This window comes from Cucurbita moschata, unplaced genomic scaffold (assembly GCF_002738365.1).
Source record: "Cucurbita moschata cultivar Rifu unplaced genomic scaffold, Cmos_1.0 Cmo_Scf00041, whole genome shotgun sequence".
In the NCBI taxonomy this organism is placed as follows: domain Eukaryota; kingdom Viridiplantae; phylum Streptophyta; class Magnoliopsida; order Cucurbitales; family Cucurbitaceae; genus Cucurbita; species Cucurbita moschata.
Genome location: NW_019268557.1, coordinates 310566 through 327644, shown reverse-complemented (window position 1 = coordinate 327644; position 17079 = coordinate 310566). Strand labels below are relative to the sequence as shown.

The 17079-nt window shown below is 40.4% G+C and overlaps 6 protein-coding genes across 9 annotated transcripts; 2 read left to right on the top strand and 4 right to left on the bottom strand.

Annotated features, from left to right (window-relative positions):
* Positions 1-145: 145 nt before the first annotated feature.
* On the bottom strand, positions 146-1084 carry LOC111432987 (putative germin-like protein 2-1). Its single transcript, XM_023069833.1, has 2 exons — positions 896-1084; positions 146-821 (listed from the first exon to the last, which is right to left on the bottom strand). The coding sequence occupies exons 1-2, from the start codon at positions 1011-1013 to the stop codon at positions 286-288; spliced, it is 654 nt and encodes a 217-aa protein (XP_022925601.1). The 5' UTR covers positions 1014-1084; the 3' UTR covers positions 146-285.
* A 1229-nt stretch (positions 1085-2313) lies between these two features.
* LOC111433015 lies at positions 2314-3453 on the top strand. Its single transcript, XM_023069898.1, has one exon. It carries the CDS (start codon positions 2314-2316, stop codon positions 3451-3453), a length of 1140 nt encoding a protein of 379 aa, XP_022925666.1.
* Positions 3454-4053: 600 nt separating this feature from the next.
* On the top strand, positions 4054-6995 carry LOC111433035 (dihydroceramide fatty acyl 2-hydroxylase FAH1-like). Of its 3 annotated transcripts, none has more exons than XM_023069923.1 (7): positions 4054-4633; positions 5390-5455; positions 5561-5653; positions 5793-5989; positions 6081-6186; positions 6396-6542; positions 6617-6995. In XM_023069923.1, the coding sequence occupies exons 2-7, from the start codon at positions 5405-5407 to the stop codon at positions 6734-6736; spliced, it is 714 nt and encodes a 237-aa protein (XP_022925691.1). In that variant the 5' UTR covers positions 4054-4633; positions 5390-5404; the 3' UTR covers positions 6737-6995. The 3 variants fall into 3 exon arrangements, with proteins under 3 accessions (XP_022925691.1, XP_022925692.1, XP_022925693.1); XM_023069924.1 differs by lacking the exon at positions 4054-4633 and adding an exon at positions 4640-4767; XM_023069925.1 differs by lacking the exon at positions 4054-4633 and adding an exon at positions 4650-4771.
* Positions 6996-7583: 588 nt separating this feature from the next.
* On the bottom strand, positions 7584-9421 carry LOC111433029 (berberine bridge enzyme-like 15). The gene has a single exon (XM_023069911.1). The coding sequence runs from the start codon at positions 9347-9349 to the stop codon at positions 7688-7690; it is 1662 nt and encodes a 553-aa protein (XP_022925679.1). The 5' UTR covers positions 9350-9421; the 3' UTR covers positions 7584-7687.
* A 29-nt stretch (positions 9422-9450) lies between these two features.
* LOC111433031 (berberine bridge enzyme-like 8) lies at positions 9451-16862 on the bottom strand. Of its 2 annotated transcripts, XM_023069917.1 has the most exons (2): positions 15389-16862; positions 9451-9478 (listed from the first exon to the last, which is right to left on the bottom strand). In XM_023069917.1, the coding sequence occupies exons 1-2, from the start codon at positions 16765-16767 to the stop codon at positions 9466-9468; spliced, it is 1392 nt and encodes a 463-aa protein (XP_022925685.1). In that variant the 5' UTR covers positions 16768-16862; the 3' UTR covers positions 9451-9465. The 2 variants fall into 2 exon arrangements, with proteins under 2 accessions (XP_022925685.1, XP_022925684.1); XM_023069916.1 differs by lacking the exon at positions 9451-9478 and having other exon boundaries at positions 14950-16862.
* LOC111433036 (berberine bridge enzyme-like 21) lies at positions 10684-13474 on the bottom strand. Its single transcript, XM_023069926.1, has 2 exons — positions 11772-13474; positions 10684-10815 (listed from the first exon to the last, which is right to left on the bottom strand). Exons 1-2 carry the CDS (start codon positions 13471-13473, stop codon positions 10727-10729), a joined length of 1791 nt encoding a protein of 596 aa, XP_022925694.1. The 5' UTR covers position 13474; the 3' UTR covers positions 10684-10726.
* Positions 16863-17079: the final 217 nt, after the last annotated feature.

Genomic DNA, 17079 nt, shown 5'->3' with positions numbered 1-17079 from the left:
TTTTTTTTTTTTTTTTTTTTTTTTTTTTTTTTTTTTTTTTTTTTTTTTTGGGTGAGTTCAAACAATATTTGTAATGAATTGTATGGTCCTTTCTAAGAACATATTAAACAGCTCAAAAAATTAATAATAATAAAGCATAGAATAATCAATCAATTTTTATTGAACAAAATATGGGGACCCAACAAAACAACACTCTAAAACGAAAATAATAATTAAAAACACAATGATTATTGAAACTCAACACAATGGACGCACACAACACACCTTAACATTAAAGAAGCGGGCTTAAAATTTGGACTGAATCTTGGTGATGGTGGCCTCCTCAACCTGGAAGGCTTTGGCCAGAATGTTGGCCGGAATATCAGGGTTAGACCCAAACACTGCATTTGCAATGGTGATGACGCCCGGGTTCTGGCTGCTGAGAGCGGCGAGAGCCACGGCGGGTCCGTACCCGATGTTCTGTTGGAAGTGAATGAGACCCACCGGAAAAACAAACACATCGCCCTTGTAAAGCACTTTGGTGAAGAGACGATTCTCGGTGTTGGAGGTGACGAAGCCGACGAGGAGTGTGCCTTCGAGGACGGTCAGAATCTCGGTGGCGCGCGGGTGCGTGTGGGGCGGGTTGATCCCCCAGGGAGCATAGTCGACACGAGCCAAGGAGATGCCGAGCGTGTTGAGGCCAGGGATTTGCACCACATTCACAGCCGTCACTCGAGAGCCCACTGGGGTGGACGTGTTGCCTGCTTTGTTAAGCCCACTGAAGAAGAAATCACCCGCAGTCACAAGGTTGGGGCCCTTGCACACCACGCCGTTCACTTTCACTGCCAAAATCATCAGTTACACACCAACCCCATTAACCAAAACTCCAAGATTAAGAACATAATATGAACACTACCTGTACTATTGGCATCCGCAACGCAGAAATCTTGAAGAGGGCTTGGATCAGAGGCCATAACAACACAAGAAGTGAGAAGAAGAAGTGGCACAAGGAGAAGGAGCTGAGCAGAAGCCATATTAGTACAAGCTTTGTTTTCAAGTCAAGTCTCTATAAGGTGTGGAATGAAGAAACAGGGGACGCCATGGAGCTGACTTTATAGGTAAATTCAAATTTGTAATCCTGTCTGCGTATTATAAATATTTGATTAAATTAATGTTCTGGATTAGGGATAAGGCGCAGCCGGCTCACCAAATGGAAACCTCCAATTTTGGCTCAACCTATAAGAGCTCAGTTGTTGTATGGTCAATTCAGTTCTAATAGTTAGGTTATATGAATCCATAACCAAAATAATCATGCCTTAAACAAAAATATGCATAATAATATAAGGTTAGCATTATATTAAAATATCTAATTAATATATTATTGCACTACACATTTTTTTTTAATTATTAGCTCACAAATGGCTATAAGATGGGAACAGATGCATATATATATATATATATATATATATGTATGTCTGCTGGCCGCCATGTCTGAAGTTTAAGATGCATATGAGAGGGAATTATTTAAGCATTTGAAGCATTTGGTGGGGGACATAATTAATTAGAATCCTTCAAATTCATTTTTACCTAAGAACAAACAATTGGGCTTGGTTGGGCCTGGGATTGGGCCTGGGATTGGGCCTGGGCCTTTTATTCTTTTTACTTCCCTAATTAAATCCTTCCTTGAAATTAATGGGAAAAAGTGTGTATATATATATACCAACCCATTACTTATTTTCATCAATAACTCATTTTTATTCTAAAATAATACAATCATAGGTTGGGTTTCATTTATTAACGTTACTTTTTTCTTTATGCATACATATATTAATTGCCTATTAATTTCTGCACATGTAAAATATAATTACAATAATATATATTTTTTTTATATATGTAATTATGCCTCTATTATTATTTGATTACTTTATTTAATAGTTATGTAAACATATTTTCTTTAATTAAAACTTTTAGTTTAGATTTGTATATTATATAAAATATTGAAAATTTAGGAAAAAAATTCATTTTAATTTCAATCCTTTGAGTTTCATTTATTACATAATAATGACACATTAGTATAACAGAGTTGTTGAGGGATTTTTTTTTTTTTTTTTTTTAGTTGAAAAGAAAAGAAAAAAAAAAAACAATAATTTTGGGTGGGCTTTTGGAAGGGTCACGCGTTGTCCCCCTCCATTTTTATTTTGATTATATTTATATTTATATTTATATATATATTTATATATTTATTGGTTTTGTATTAAAACCCACTCTCTTTAAACCTTTCTTCTTCCCTCTCTGTTGTGTGTCTGTGTTTCTAATAAAGTGTCGAAGCGGAGCATGGGTCTTCCATGGAAGAACGCCAAGGCCAATCCAATCTCCCGGATTGTCTCCGATCTCCAGCCTCCCTCCCTCGTCCTCCAAACCGGCTTCCCCACCTCCGTCGTCGATCTCTTCGTCAGGAATCGCCACCGAATCAGGAGACGCTCCTTCAATACGACCAACCACGAACACTGCCCTCTCCACGCCCCGCCTCCCTCTCCCTCCCTCACCCCTCATACTTCCCCCGCCGCTCCACACTCACTCCATGCTCTCCAGCAGGACTCCATGCCGGCTCATGTGGAATTCAGTGTGGTCTGTGGCCGATCGAATGCTAATGCCAATGCTGCCCATTCAATCTATACCTCTTCGCTGTTCGTTGCGGCGGCAAAGATGTTTGTTGTGGTGGTTCTGGTTTTGAGTACTAAAAGACTCGTTCTCGGAATTACTCTCTCCGCTTTCCTGTTGTTTCTCCTCTACTTTTTTGGGAAATTCGCGGCTCCTTTCTTCGATCCCTCTTCGATCCGAAATCTGTTCTTCCGCCGCCGAGGCGGATTGATTGTTCGTGAAGGAGAAGAAGAGGATCCGTCCATGAACTCTGTCTCCAATAACGAAATCCAAATCGTGGAATCCAATTCCGAGAAGGAACAATCAGGTTTCCAACACGATCGATTTCGAAATTGGGAAAAGGGATTGGGTTGTTGTTTGGATTTGAAAGTGGAAGAGGAGAATGAGGAGGATCAGGGGCAATTCCAGGTGGGGAAGAATCAGAGAAGCAGAAGCGCGAAGCTGAGAACCAAACTCATAAATAAGTTGATACCGAAGAAGCTACGAAGTGGGAAGAGATTGAAAAGCAACAAGAGCGAGAAGAACAAAACGAAACAAGAAACGGGCAACATGATCATGAGAAACGAACAAGGCACAGAATGGAGCTGCGAGAAAGAAGATGAAGAGGTTTGGCAAGTGTGGAAGCCTGAAGAAGAAGAAGAAGAAGAAGAAGAAGAAGAAGAGAGGAATAAGAGTTTGGATTGTGAATTTGTGATCCTAATTATCCTTTTGGGGCTTTGTGGTGGCCGATTTCTGGCACTTGTTCTTACAGTTTCAGGGTGTTTCATGCTCAAACTCATCAAAATTCTGAACCAGAAACAGAAATTTGGGTAAAGTAAAGGGTAGTCCACTAATGATTATTTCCTCTTTTTCTTCAAAAAATTGATGGTGAATGGTGATAGTGATGATGATGGGAGCATATCTTAGAATGGGCACGTTTGCATTCATACTGAACTTATTGTTCCAAAGAATATTTAACACTTTCTTACTTATACATAGATGTAGATAACACCACACTTAAATAAATTTTGAGAATCCAACTAGTGTTCATATTTACTTCTCATTTATATTGCTGACCTCATTCTATTTTATTGAATTATTCCATTTGGACGATCGGTCTCAGGAAAGGTAGCTTGTTTGTTTGTGCACCAATTTGATGTTATTCCATTTGTAACCTCATTCTTTGACCACCCTCAACTCATTTCAATTCTTTTTGTTGCCATAACAAAACTATCTTTTTTATGTACTCTATAAAGCATAAATGAAATTGAAATGCCTTTTCATATAATTGCATATCAAATCTTTCTTAATAATATAATAACATGTCTATATTGAACTTTTACGCAACATAGGTTATAAAGTGAAAGGAAATACAAAGTTTAGAATTAAAAGATGCAATTTAAAATAGTGATTTGAGGAATGATAGTGTTTAAGCCACACCTCTACAAGACCATAATGATTTGAAGGAGGTGTTTAACATCATCACCCCCATTACCTTCTTCCTTATTTTATATTTCCCACATTTATATATGCTTTCTAAGATGATCCAGCTTCAATCTTTATGCGATGGGTTGGAGGTTGGGGCCGAACAAAAAAGTGGGTTAGAGTGGACACATCCATCTCAAGACGGGCGTAGCGTAGAAGTTCAAGTCTTGACTCATTTTGAAAGGACCCATTTTTGGTTTTGGATTTTTGACGTTCATGGGAAAATGGGAAAATGGGAAAATGCTGGCATTGTGAATGTGTGAGGCTGAGCTAAGATTTCGATTCCAAAGGAGTGGGTGCTTTTGAACCTCCCGTTCTAATATAAAGCCCCCAATTTGTGTTCTCAAATCTTAGGCTTTCTTTCCTTTTCTTTCTTTCACGGGTCTTTTTACCTTTCGCTCTTAAAGCTCCTTAAGATCTCGTGATAGGGCTGGAGGAGGGCATTATTATAGAAGGCCGAACTCATCTCGTGGAACCCTTTCTACCCTTCTCTTGGGTTTCTCCGTCTCCCTTGCATTCTGCCAAAAAGGTTGGTATCCGGGAGAATCTGGCTATGCTACCTGCAATTTCTTCTCTGTTTCTTAAATGGAGTTAATGCGGGTCGAAAAGGGAATATCTCGGTTTGTTTATTTAATTCTCTTCTGGGTATTGCTCTTGAAACTCGTAAGTGAGTATATTCTATTTTCCCAATGTACTTAACTCTGTAATGTTCTGCTAATTGGGATGCTATGTTTTCATTTGTTCTCTTTTGGATTAATCCTCTTCTGGGTATTCTCTATCTACTTCTCGTCCTTGAATTCATAAATCTTTTGGTTTATGTTCTTAGGTTCAACACTGAATTATTCTTTTCTTTGGGTCTTCCAATGGGGTATAGCCCTTCAGTTTGAACGATATTTCTCTCAGTTTCCAAGATTATGACTAGAAAATGAAATTATAGTCTTTTGGATTTGAGAAATGATTTGAATGATCTGCCATCGATGAAAATCTAATGATCATGATTTGGCAAGTTAAATGGCGAGGGTTCTTTGCCTGGAGCATCAAGTTTGAGAAATATAATCCTGCCTTTAACAGAACTTGTCACATCACATAAAAGTCCTATTCTTTTAACAAGCATGCATGTTTTAAAGAGTTTGGTGAAAAACTACAAGGCAAGTTAAAGTAATTCTATTCAGTAGTCTAATCCATGAGCAAGGGGTAAAGAAAGGAGGCGAAATGTATAAGCTGTTCATTGTTCCATTATGTTAGTTTTACTGTAGATTAACAAAGGAGGGTTGTTTTCTTATAGTAAGAAGATTCCAAGATGGCTTCAAAGACTTTTACTGTAGATTTAAACAAGCCTCTCGTTTTCCAGGTTAGCCTCCTCCCTTTTCTCCTCAATGCATACACTGTTATTTCCTATAAGCTTCACTGTCATTTAGTCTTCTTCAAACGGTTCTAACTCATGAAATTTTTGCAGGTTGGCCATCTTGGAGAAGCTTACAATAAATGGGTTCACCAGCCAATTGTTAGCAAGGAGGGCCCTCGATTCTTTGGAAATGATTTTTTGGAGGTTTTACTTAGATTCTTTATAATTATATGATATCACACAACCTGAAGTTAGTGTGCATAGATAGATGTGATAGTTGATATATGACTTTCCTGAAATGAGTAATGGGAGGTTTGCCTTTAATTTCTTGGTTCATTAACAGATGTTGACGCGCACAGTATGGTGGGTGATTCCACTTGTTTGGCTGCCAGTGATTTCCTGGTTGGTTTCTGTGTCTTTGTCAAGGGGCCTTACTCCTTCAGATGTGGCTTCATGTTTGGCTGCTGGGGTTTTCATCTGGTCTTTGCTTGAGTACACATTGCACCGCTTTCTTTTCCACATGGAAACAAGAAGCTATTGGTACTCTCTCTCTCTTTCACTCACACACACACACACACTCACAGATGAATGGTGAGTTCAAGGACAGTGATGATGTCACAACCTGTTTCAGGGGAAACACTCTGCATTATCTACTTCATGGTTGTCATCACAAGCATCCAATGGACGGACTCAGACTCGTCTTCCCACCTGCTGCAACAGCTATCTTAAGTGTGCCGGTAAGTTCCAAAAATAGTCACCTCTATATGCCGTCTGGTTGAGTGATCTACATGGTCATATATTTAAAAGAGGAACCTTAAGGATTGGAACTGGATAATGATTGACCACCGGCCTCAACACTTGCATGATCAATTAAATAATCTGTGTAATTTTGTGCAATCTAAGTATGTAATCTTATGAAGCTGTGTTTGTGATTTGTGTGTGTCAGTTGTGGGTCGTGATTAGACTTACATCGACTCCAGCAGTAGCTCCTGCTTTGTTCGGTGGTGGTTTGTTGGGATATGTAATGTACGACGTAACTCATTATTACCTGCATCATGGAAAGCCAACCTCAGGGTTGTCTCAAAATTTGAAGGTAATGTCTTGGCTTTTTCACGTTTTTGAGGTTTCAGAAGGAATGATTTCTTATGATTGTTATGCGTTGGACAGAGATATCACTTGAACCACCACTTCAGGATTCAAAGCCAAGGATTTGGTATCACTTCTCCATTATGGGACAGAGCATTTGGAACATATCCTTCTACTAAACCCATTCAGGAAAACAAATGAAGATGTTGGCTGCACAAATATTATCTCATCACTAGATTTTTGTATGGGGTCTGTTCTTCTTTTTTGTACATTAAGCATTAAGTTCATGCTTTAACAACCATTATATATATTTTTGGGGCGACAGGGTAGCGCCTGCATATCGCCCGCCTTTCTTGAATACTCTATTCTTCTTTCTTCCTTCTGGTTATCAGATGTAGTAAGCTGATTTCATGTTCATCAGCTATGGAGCTATACTTCGAATGAGAATTGTGTATTTGCATTTGTAAATTGTGAAGCTGCTATGCTGTCTGTGTCATCTGTTTTCATGCAGAAACAGACACTTTTAAAAGAAGAAAAAACACTAAATCTGAGAGTCCAAAACGAAGAAGCAGAAAGGAGAGAAATAAGAAACTGGTGGCTGATTTATGTGAGAATCCATCGAGACATTTTTTATAAGGACGTGGAAACCTCTCCATAGTAGACGCATCGTAAAAATCGTGAGGCTGGCGCTAATACGTCATGGGTCAAAGCGGACAATACCTAAGAACGATGAGCTTGAGCTGTTACAATTTCTCCTCTGGCATCAATGCTAGTGCTGCTGCAAAGGAATGCAAAATCGATTCGCGAGCGTAGTTTTTGTTTTAGTAGACAACTTTTGATACCCGAAAATGATCGGTGACCGACTCCAAACCTCCTTTCTAAGAAGAAATCTTTCGATAGAAGATGTCAGCCACTCTGTAGCATTGGGATGACGTTGCGACTGAGGTATTATTTGACTTATAAAACCATCTTAAGCTGATATCTTTTCATTGTTCTGGTTTGAATTCATTTGTTTCTTACGAGAAAAATCCGAAGGCTCATTCATTCACTGCATCACTTCATAATAGATTTATCAGTATCTTATTGCATTTACGGCCCAAGCAAGTTACAAACTTTTAAAGGTAAGGTAAAAAGTAAACACATCAAATAACTCTAATCAAACCCCCTTTCGGAAGATCCAAACCTTAAACTTTCAGAAGTTGGAATAGGTGGAATGCTCTGTTCATGTCTGAAGAAGTTATCAGGATCAACCTTAGTCTTAACTCTCAGCAATCTCCCAAAGTTTTGCTTGAAATACCGAGTTCCCCATCCGATCGCCTCGATGTAGCTCGTGTTACTGTTCTTCTCGTTGATTCCCAAATCAAGATCTCTGTAATTCACATATGCTTCTCTTGGAAGCTGAGAAACATAAGGTGCCATGTAATTGTAAAGCTTCTTGATCCATTGCAGGTGTCTGTCTTCATTTCCTTCTTCCTTTTGCCATGTAGTTAGGTACTGAATCTTGTAAAGGACTCCTCTTCTGTGAGGAAATGGGATCTGAGTCTCTGAGATTTTGGCCATCATTCCACCATAAGGATTCCATATCATCAATGGGCTTTCTTCTTCATACAACCTTTTCCAGAGCCCTTCAAGACCTGTTTCTGGAATGGGGTCTCTCACGAAATCTGATTTGGCTTTGAAGAAGTTCTTGAAAGTGGATTTTCCTTGGAGAAGCACTTCAGGTGGAGTTCCACTTGGATAACCAGCAATGTAAAGAACTGATTTGATCCAACTTGTTTCTATGCAGTCTTTTCTTGTCAAACCCAATTCAGGAAAGCTCTCTCCCATAATCTTGAGGAGTCTATTTGCATTCCCCAAGAACTGGGCGTTGTAAGCTGTGCTCACAGTTTTCTGACCCTGTTTATCAGTATTAGCAGCCACATTTATAATGACTCTGATGAACAAATCTTCATCCAGCTTATCAGCAACCTGTTGCCATTTGTACAGTATTTTTGTAGCGTCTTGTTCTAATGTCTTTGCAACAGTAAAAACAGTCACAATTGATGGAACAGGTACCAAATTTAGCTTCCACCACAGAATGATTCCAAAGCTCCCTCCTCCTCCTCCTCTTATTGCCCAAAACAGGTCCTCTCCCATGGCTTCTCTGTCAAGAATTCTCCCATTTGCATCAACAATCCGAGCATCGACGACGTTGTCAGCGCCGAGGCCATACTTTCGCATCATAGAACCATAAGCACCTCCTGTTATATGACCTCCAACACCCAAGCTTGTGCAAAGGCCAGCTGGGAAGCCATGAACTTTACTTTTCTCAGTAATTCTGTAATAAACTTCTCCAATCGTCGCCCCGGCTTGAACCCAAGCGCTATTACTGTCAATATCGACTTTGACAGATCGGAGTTTGGCGAGATCAAGAATTATGAAAGGTGACTCAATTTGAGACACATAAGAGAGGCCCTCATAGTCATGGCCTCCACTACGAACTCTGAGATGAATTTTTAGCTGTTTTGAGCAGATAACAGCTGCTTGGACATTGGAATCAAGCAATGGGGTGAAGATGAACAGAGGCTTTGGCACTGAAGCCTCCAAGTACCTCAGATTCTGAGCAGTTGACTGCAGAAGAGTATTAAACGTAGCATTGTTCGGAGCACAAAAAGTTGAGTAAGGGACAGAGAATTGAGAATTCTCATTGAGACATTGAAGGAAACTGTCCTGAAGAGAAGCTGAAGCAACCCAAGTAGAAGATGAAAGCAGAAAGACAAGAAACAGAGAAGACACAAAGGATTTGTACTTGGGATTTATAAACAACACCCTCATGGCTGCTAACAACAAAAGGCTCAATTAGTACCTTGATGTCTGTGGAATGCCAAGAATCAGTGGTTTCTCAAAGCAATATATAGGGGAAGTTTCAAGCTTTGGCTATGAAAGTGGTATCAAACGCAAAGTTGAGCTAATACAAACGTCATGAGGTCTGTTCGGATCCTTGCACGCTACATATGCCTCAAGAAGAAAGCAAGACTGATGTAAGCCATGTCTTTAAGAAACATCTGCCGCCTTGTGTCTGTTCAAACGTGAAGCAAGAAATGAAAGTGACAGACCTTTTATTTGTGTCGAGTATGAAACTGTAGTTTGAAATACGGGATACTGAGGCAGTTGTACACAATAAAGTCTGAAAACAGGGACCAGATCCTTAAACTGCCATATGAAGATGACGTTGAGTGTATTGGGAAGTTCTTTTGCTGTAAAATTAAGGTTTGGAATTTAATGCAATTCCGCATGGAGAAGAGTATTGGAGGTTCTTCCATTTCAGAGATTAGCAAATTCATTTAAGGACTTACTGTTCTATAGGCTATATTTTTGGGTCTAACACTTGACTTAACATGGGTCAACCATACTTATTAAGGGCATAGTTCATAAATGAAAAGTTTTCCTTTTACAAGATTTCTAATATTGTAAATGAAGGTAAAAATATACGAGGATTCCTTTTGTAAAAGCCCCACGTCCCTATGGCGTGTCACGTAAAGATTTCTACACTCTTGTGAGGAATGTTTTGTTCTCCTCTCCAACCAATGTGGGATCTCACAATCTACCCCTCGAGGGTCCAACGTCCTCGCTGGCACAGCGTCCAAGCCCCCCGCTAGCAGATATTGTCCCATTTGACCCGTTACGTATCACTGTTTTCTACGGCTTTATAAGAAATGTTTCGTTTTCCTCTACAACTAACGTGGAATCTCACACCGAGTCAGAGTTGGTTTCATTGTATTATTTTGTTGAGTTTGGAAGATCTTAGCAGAATAAAAATGCCGTGCTGGGATTGAATGATGATAAAGATAAACTTCTCTTTGGGCTAGAAGTTTGGCTTGTATGAACCGATCTAGATAAGGTCGTCATAGTGGGACGATAGGATTTGTGAAGATAGCACTCTAAAGTGAACAAGTTTGTTAAAACCCCAAAGCAGAATAAGTGGTAAGGTATCTCTGAAGCACTGCTACTCATTATAATATAATTTCAAGGCATTAAGTGGATGATTACCAACCATTGTCATCTCACTCTGGAGTTTGAAATATCAAAGCTTGAGAACAAAGATTTTGACTTTAACACATGCTGCTGCTGCTGGTTGGTGTCTTTTTTTTCTCTCCATCTAGTTGTTCTTCGTTGTGGAACCCCACTCCCTGTAGTCATTCCTTTGTGGGTTTACAAAAGCTGTGGTGTAACCATGATGATGGCCACCATGGTCGGCCTCCAACTTCTTCTACTCCAACTCAAACCAGAAGACTGGAGCTCTGCAGTTAGCAAAATGGCTCAGATTCGGTGAGAAAGAACAAGGAAAACATGGATCTAACTTCATTTTGAAGATGGAGATAGAGATAGGCAAACTAATTTATGTTACTATGTCTTTTAAGCCATACTACCATGAACATTTGGTAGCTTGTTTTCAAACACAGTCACAGCAACAATCCGCGCAACGCATCGGAGATTAAACTGCCCTCGAAATCACAGCCGCCGCTTCTGATTCTTAGTGAAGGCCGGAGGTTGTGGCGCAAATGAGAGTGAATTGAACATGGGATTCGCGTAATGGGGCGATAATGTATGTGGGTTTCGGGCCGGCATTGATGGGTATGTTTTATTTACAGAGATGATTGACTCTACTTCGCCGGCAACAATAGTAGCATCTTTTTTTCCTTGTTGGCTTTTCTTTGGCTATACGTGCTCGCTAAAGCTGCTGCTTCTTTCAATTCATTTTTGGGACCCTTAAAAAAAGCCAACTTTTGGGTTTATTTATTGTCACCTATTCCATTTAATAATAACTTTACCAATTCCCCTTTAAACACTTGCAGCAGAACGCAGCCTTGCACACATGAGCAGCAACAACCCACGATATGATGCCTTAATTGATTGCCAAATTTTCAATCTTTTCAGCCAACCACCGCCCCGGGGGAGACAGAGGAGGACAGAAAAGTCAAGTTTTTATGCACCAAAACTCGACTCCAATGGCGACTCTGATTTCCACTAGTTTTATTACTTTCATTAACTCGTCTTCATACAAACGTAATGAGAAATATGGTACGAACTGTAAATGCATATATCTATAAATCTTGGTTTCCATCAGAAAAACCGAAACAATCAGCTTTTTCAATTCTAATAACCCTGTGGTTCTCGCATCACATTACAATGCAATGCAAGTAAAATAATAATGTAGATAACCGACACCAAATCCTAGGACCATCTCATTGCTTACTTGAAAGAGTTGGAATACTCTGTTCATTCCAGAAGAAATTCTCTGGATCCACAGCCGTCTTCACCTTCACCAGCCTATCGAAATTCTCCCCGAAGTACTTCAATCCATAAACCTTCCCATCCTCGAAGCTGTTCTTGTTGTTGTTGTTGGTGCCAATGTCCAAATCTCTGTAGTTCAGGAAGGATTGTCTTGGATTCTTCGACACAAAGGGGGTCATGTAACTGTACAGCCTTCTTATTTGCTTCACAAACTCCTGGTCTGCCTCCGGCCCTGGTTCGTTCCAGTTCACTGAGTACTGGATCTTGTACAGATTCCCTGCTCGGTGAGGAAATGGGGTCGCTGTAGATGGAATTTCGCTCATCTTTCCGCCATAGGGGTTGAAAACAAGCCCTGTTTTGCCGATTTCGATCATCTTCTTGTACAACCAATCCAACCCATCTCTGGAAATGGGTGTCTGAACGTAATCCGATTTCCTTCTGAGAAACCCTGATGAATCGAGATTGCGGTCGAGTAGAGCTTTGGGTGAAGTTCCGTTATCGAAATTACCCCACCAAAGAACAGAGTCGATCCAACTAAGTTCGATACAGTTCTCTTTCTGCAACCCCAATTCGGGGAATTCTTTTCCCAACAAGGAAACGACTTCTTCCGATTTCCCGAGGAACAAGGCCACGACTGAGGCTCTGACTGTTCGAGTCCCCTTCTTCACTTTACTGGAAACTGGCTGTAAGAGTAGCCTCATGAACAGATTCTCGTCGGTGGACGGAGCCACTTCTTGCCATCTGACCACCAAGTCAGCGGCGTTCTGTTCCAGGGTTCTTTCGACTCGGAAGACGGTGACCGTCTCCGGCACTGGAACCAGCCGGATTTTGTAGGCGAGGACGACCCCAAAACTGGCTCCTCCGCCGCCGCTAATGGCCCAGAAAAGATCCTCCCCCATAGACTTGGAATCGAGGATTCTGCCCTTCACATCGACAATCCGAGCATCAAGAATTTGGTCAACAGAGAGTCCGTACTTCCGGAGCATGTTGCCGTAGCCGCCGCCGCTAATATGTCCGCCAACGCCGACAGTTGGACAAATCCCAGCCGGGTAGCCTAGAACCTTACTCTTCTCCCAAATTCCGTAGTACACTTCTCCGAGTGTGGCTCCAGCTTGAACCCACGCCGATTTGTCGGCAACATCGACGGTAACCGCGCGAAGATTGGACATGTCGAGAACGATGAACTCAACATCGGAAACATAGGAGATACCCTCATAATCGTGGCCCCCACTTCGGATTTTGAGTTGAATGCCGAGCTTCTTGGAGCAAATGACAGCGGATTGGACATGGGATTCGGTGAATGGAGTGACGATTATCACAGGCTTGGGCGCTGAGGAGGTGTTGAAACGGGCGTTTCGGATATAAGCCCGAAGAACCGAAGTGTAAGAAGCATTTTGGCGAGAGAAGACTATGTCGGAGACTCCATTAGAGGTGTCGGAGTTGGATTGGAAGCACTGGAGAAATTGGGTGTAGACGGAATCTGCGGCGGCGGAGGGAGGCGAGAATCGGAGAAGGATAAGGAAGAGAAGGAGAGGAAGAAGACGAGACATGGTTGGGTGGAAGTTGGAGTTGGTGTTATTCATTTCATTTGCATTATGGAACATCATGGCTTTATATGCAAAATGCAACTCGGCTTCCTCCTCAAATTTTCCTGGTTTGACCATCAAAACTCTAATTATTAATAAATAATAAATTTTATTAATTTAACTATTAATACTTCCAACTTATTCAATCATTATTAGGTGGTTTATTTAATAAATTCCACCCACATAATAATTAAATTAAAAACATTGGGCTATTTACAGTCGTAAAATAATGCCGACAAAGGCGGCATTCTATGCGGACAGTCAATGTTTTATCCTATGTTAATTTTGAAATTAGGTTGTCGCAATCGGAATCAAATGTGTATTTAATTATTTACATTATAGAAAAAAAATCTTAAACGAGTTTTAATTTGCGAGCAAACAAGTTGCGGTTTCTTGAAAAGTCTAAAATAGTTAGTGACCGGATAAGATTTTAGAAATTTAAAATTGAAATTAAATTTCTGGTTTGAGCTTGGAAATAAAAATATGAAAGTATTTAATGAAGAATCCAAAAGAAATTATAAAAATTGGAAAAAAATATGAAAATATTTAATGAAGAATCCAAGAAATAATAAAAATCATACCAAACGCGTTTTCCCTTTTTACGCATAATAGTGGGCTAATAGTTTATATTTGGATTAATATGTAAAACTAAATAAATTAAGATAAGGTAGGGAGAAGAGATTTAGGGGAAAGGGAAGGGCAATTGTGGAAGTTTAGCATATTTTAAAGTTGAATTATAAAATGGGAAGTATGCTTGTCCCTGTCGACTCACATGTCTACCCTTGTCGTGCCACATTATTGTTCCCATTTTAAATCAAAAAATAAAAATGATGTGAATGGAATATGTGCCTGTAATTTGACCGGAGAAAGAAGGGGAGAAAAAGCTGAATCTTAATTAATGAACAAAAAATATCGTTGCGAAGGACTTGTGTAATTTGATTACCTCCCTACTTTAAAAAATTACACATTTTGTTGGATATCAAATTCATATTTACATAAACTAATTCAAATACGGACTTATTATTAAATGTTTAGATATAAATTAGCATCACACTTCTTTTATCATTATCTTTGGGTTGGAACTAGGCGGCTAAAATGATTTGTGTTCAACCCTTTGAAAGGTCAACTTCCAAATAAATTTTAAAAGTTGACTTTAGGCTTTTCGGATGCCTGCCTTTAGGCTTTTCGGACCCGGTCGAAAGCACGTGACGGGTGGGAAATGAAGTTCCCAATCAGGAGGTGAAAATTCGGACGCGCTTACGAGTCACGGAAGCGGAGGAGGCTTCCGACATCGTCCATTAAAAACACGGCAACACACATCTCACCAAAAAAACCATAAATGTTTGAAAAGTCAAACATGCCTCCACTACCCTAAACCCTATCCATATCCCATCCACTTTACATTAAAAAAATAATAATAATAAATAACAAAAATCATATAAAATAACCCATTTTGTTGTTTTAAGAAATTGTTGCGTTTAACATTTTCATTTTTAATCTCTAAAAAGAATTTAAAAATATGTTCTAGTGTTAGTATACAAACGGTTTATCTAGGGTTTTAACTGTTCACCAGGCCATATTATTTCAAGAAACCAACGGTAATCTAGTTGTTGTCGGATACATGAAACAAACTTACAATATCTAGTTACCAACACAATTAACAGTAATTGGTGGGATAATTAAGCTTAATTGCTCAAATCCCAGATATAATACGGGAACGAACCCTAGAAGAAAGGAGAAGCAGATATTCACACATCAGAGGCTCTCGGCTCTGCCATTAGAATCATATGCTGCAGCAGATGGAATGCTCTGTTCATATCTGAAGAAGTTGCCCGGATCCACCATGGTCTTCACCTCCACCAATCTGTCCAAGTTTCCCTTGAAATACTTTCTTCCCCAGTGGCTCGCCTCCCAATAGCTTGCGTTGCCGTTTCCATTCACGCCCAAATCCACGTCTCTGTAGTTCAAATAAGCACTTCTAGGCGATTTTGAAACATGGGGTGTCATGTACTCGTAAAGCTCTCTGATCAGCTCCACGTTCTTGTCTGCAGCCTCCTCGCCTTCTTCCTTCCATGTCACTGAGTACTGGATTTTGTATTTGTTCCCTGCTCTGTGTGGAAATGGGGTTTCCCTCTCTGCAATTTCACTCATTTTCCCACCGTATGGGTTGAAGGTCAGCGCTGGTCTTTTCAGTTCCATCATTTTCCTCAGCATTCCTTCCAGATCTGCCTTGGAGATTGGCTCTTGAACGTAGTCCGATTTCTTCTTCAAGAACTTTTCGGAGTTGGGTTGCCTTTCGAGCAACACATTGAGAGGAGTCCCAATGGGGTAGTTGGACCAGAACAGAACAGACTCGATCCAGCTCATTTCTAGACAATCCTCGGCCTTCACACCCAATTCTGGTAGTGTTTCAGACATTAAGGAAAACAGCTTCTGGGCACTTCCTAGGAACAAGGAAATGAACTTGGCTTTTGCTGTCTTTTGGGTTTTTTTATTTACAGGAAGAATCACCACTCTTATGAACAGATTTTCATCAATTTTGTCAGCAACTTCCTGCCATTTGTACAACATATCTACAGCACCTTCCTCCATGGTTTTCTCCATTCTAAAAACTGAGACAGTTTCAGGTAAAGGAACAAGCCTAAACTTCCATGAAACTATGACTCCAAAACTAGCTCCACCTCCTCCTCTAATTGCCCAAAACAGATCTTCCCCCATCGATTCCCTATCTAAAGCCCTACCATTAGAATCAACAATCAGAGCATCAACTACATTGTCCACAGAAACCCCAAATTTCCTCATCAAATTACCGTACCCGGCGCCGCTGAGATGGCCTCCAACTCCAACCGTGGGGCAAACCCCAGCTGGGAATCCGTGGATCTTGCTCTTCTCTGCAATTTTGAAGTAAACTTCGCCGAGGGTTGCTCCCGAGTCCACCCACGCACTCTCGTCCTCAATGTCGACGGCTACAGATCGAAGATTGAACATATCGAGGATCACAAAAGGGGAATCGGAGACATAAGAGAGGCCGTCGTAATCATGGCCACCACTTCGGATTCTGAGTTCTAGGGCGTGGATTCTGCAACAGAGAATGGAGGCTTGAATGTGGGAGATATGGGTCGGGGCGACGATGAACAAGGGCTTAGGGGTAGTGGGGGAGGCGAACCTTAGATTCCGGATGTAAGAGTTCAAGACAGGGGAGTAAGATGGGTTGTCGGGGAAGAAGGTAACTTCAGAGATTGGGGAAGCTGACGGCGAAGAATGGTCGGAAAGGCAGCTGAGAAGGGTGTGATGAGAAGCCGCCGCCATTGAAGGGAGAATGAGAAGAAGGGTTGTAAGGATTGGGATTAATAATGAAGTTGGAATCGCCATGGGCGATCGAGGATGAGCTAAAATTGAAATGGCGTGGGGAGGAAGACGATGAAAAAAAAGGCATTCTCATTGACCATTGGAGGTTCGTTCTCTTAACTTCCAAGGTTGAGTAATACAGCTAATACCTCTGTTCTTGAAGGTTAAGTTGAACAGCTCATGAAGTTATTTAATTTTTATATACATAGAATTCAAATTATTGGAGGAATAAATTAGAATAATAAAATTATATGAATATAATTATGATTTTCGGATGAGATATTTTTAGGTAGTTGTGAATTTAATGGCCTATATTTATCTCTCAGTATTTATAGG

Coding starts and splice junctions, on each gene's coding strand:
- LOC111433036 (XM_023069926.1), bottom strand. CDS start 13,473: ATGGTCAAACCAGGAAAATTTGAGGAGGAAGCCGAGTTGCATTTTGCA. Junction 10,816..11,771: donor GAGTATTCCAACTCTTTCAA/GTAAGCAATGAG, acceptor TGCTAACTGCAG/AGCTCCAGTCTTCTGGTTTG.
- LOC111433015 (XM_023069898.1), top strand. CDS start 2,314: ATGGGTCTTCCATGGAAGAACGCCAAGGCCAATCCAATCTCCCGGATT.
- LOC111433029 (XM_023069911.1), bottom strand. CDS start 9,349: ATGAGGGTGTTGTTTATAAATCCCAAGTACAAATCCTTTGTGTCTTCT.
- LOC111433035 (XM_023069923.1), top strand. CDS start 5,405: ATGGCTTCAAAGACTTTTACTGTAGATTTAAACAAGCCTCTCGTTTTC. Junction 5,990..6,080: donor ATGGAAACAAGAAGCTATTG/GTACTCTCTCTC, acceptor AACCTGTTTCAG/GGGAAACACTCTGCATTATC. Junction 6,187..6,395: donor CAGCTATCTTAAGTGTGCCG/GTAAGTTCCAAA, acceptor TGTGTGTGTCAG/TTGTGGGTCGTGATTAGACT.
- LOC111432987 (XM_023069833.1), bottom strand. CDS start 1,013: ATGGCTTCTGCTCAGCTCCTTCTCCTTGTGCCACTTCTTCTTCTCACT. Junction 822..895: donor TGCGGATGCCAATAGTACAG/GTAGTGTTCATA, acceptor TGATTTTGGCAG/TGAAAGTGAACGGCGTGGTG.
- LOC111433031 (XM_023069916.1), bottom strand. CDS start 16,767: ATGGCGATTCCAACTTCATTATTAATCCCAATCCTTACAACCCTTCTT.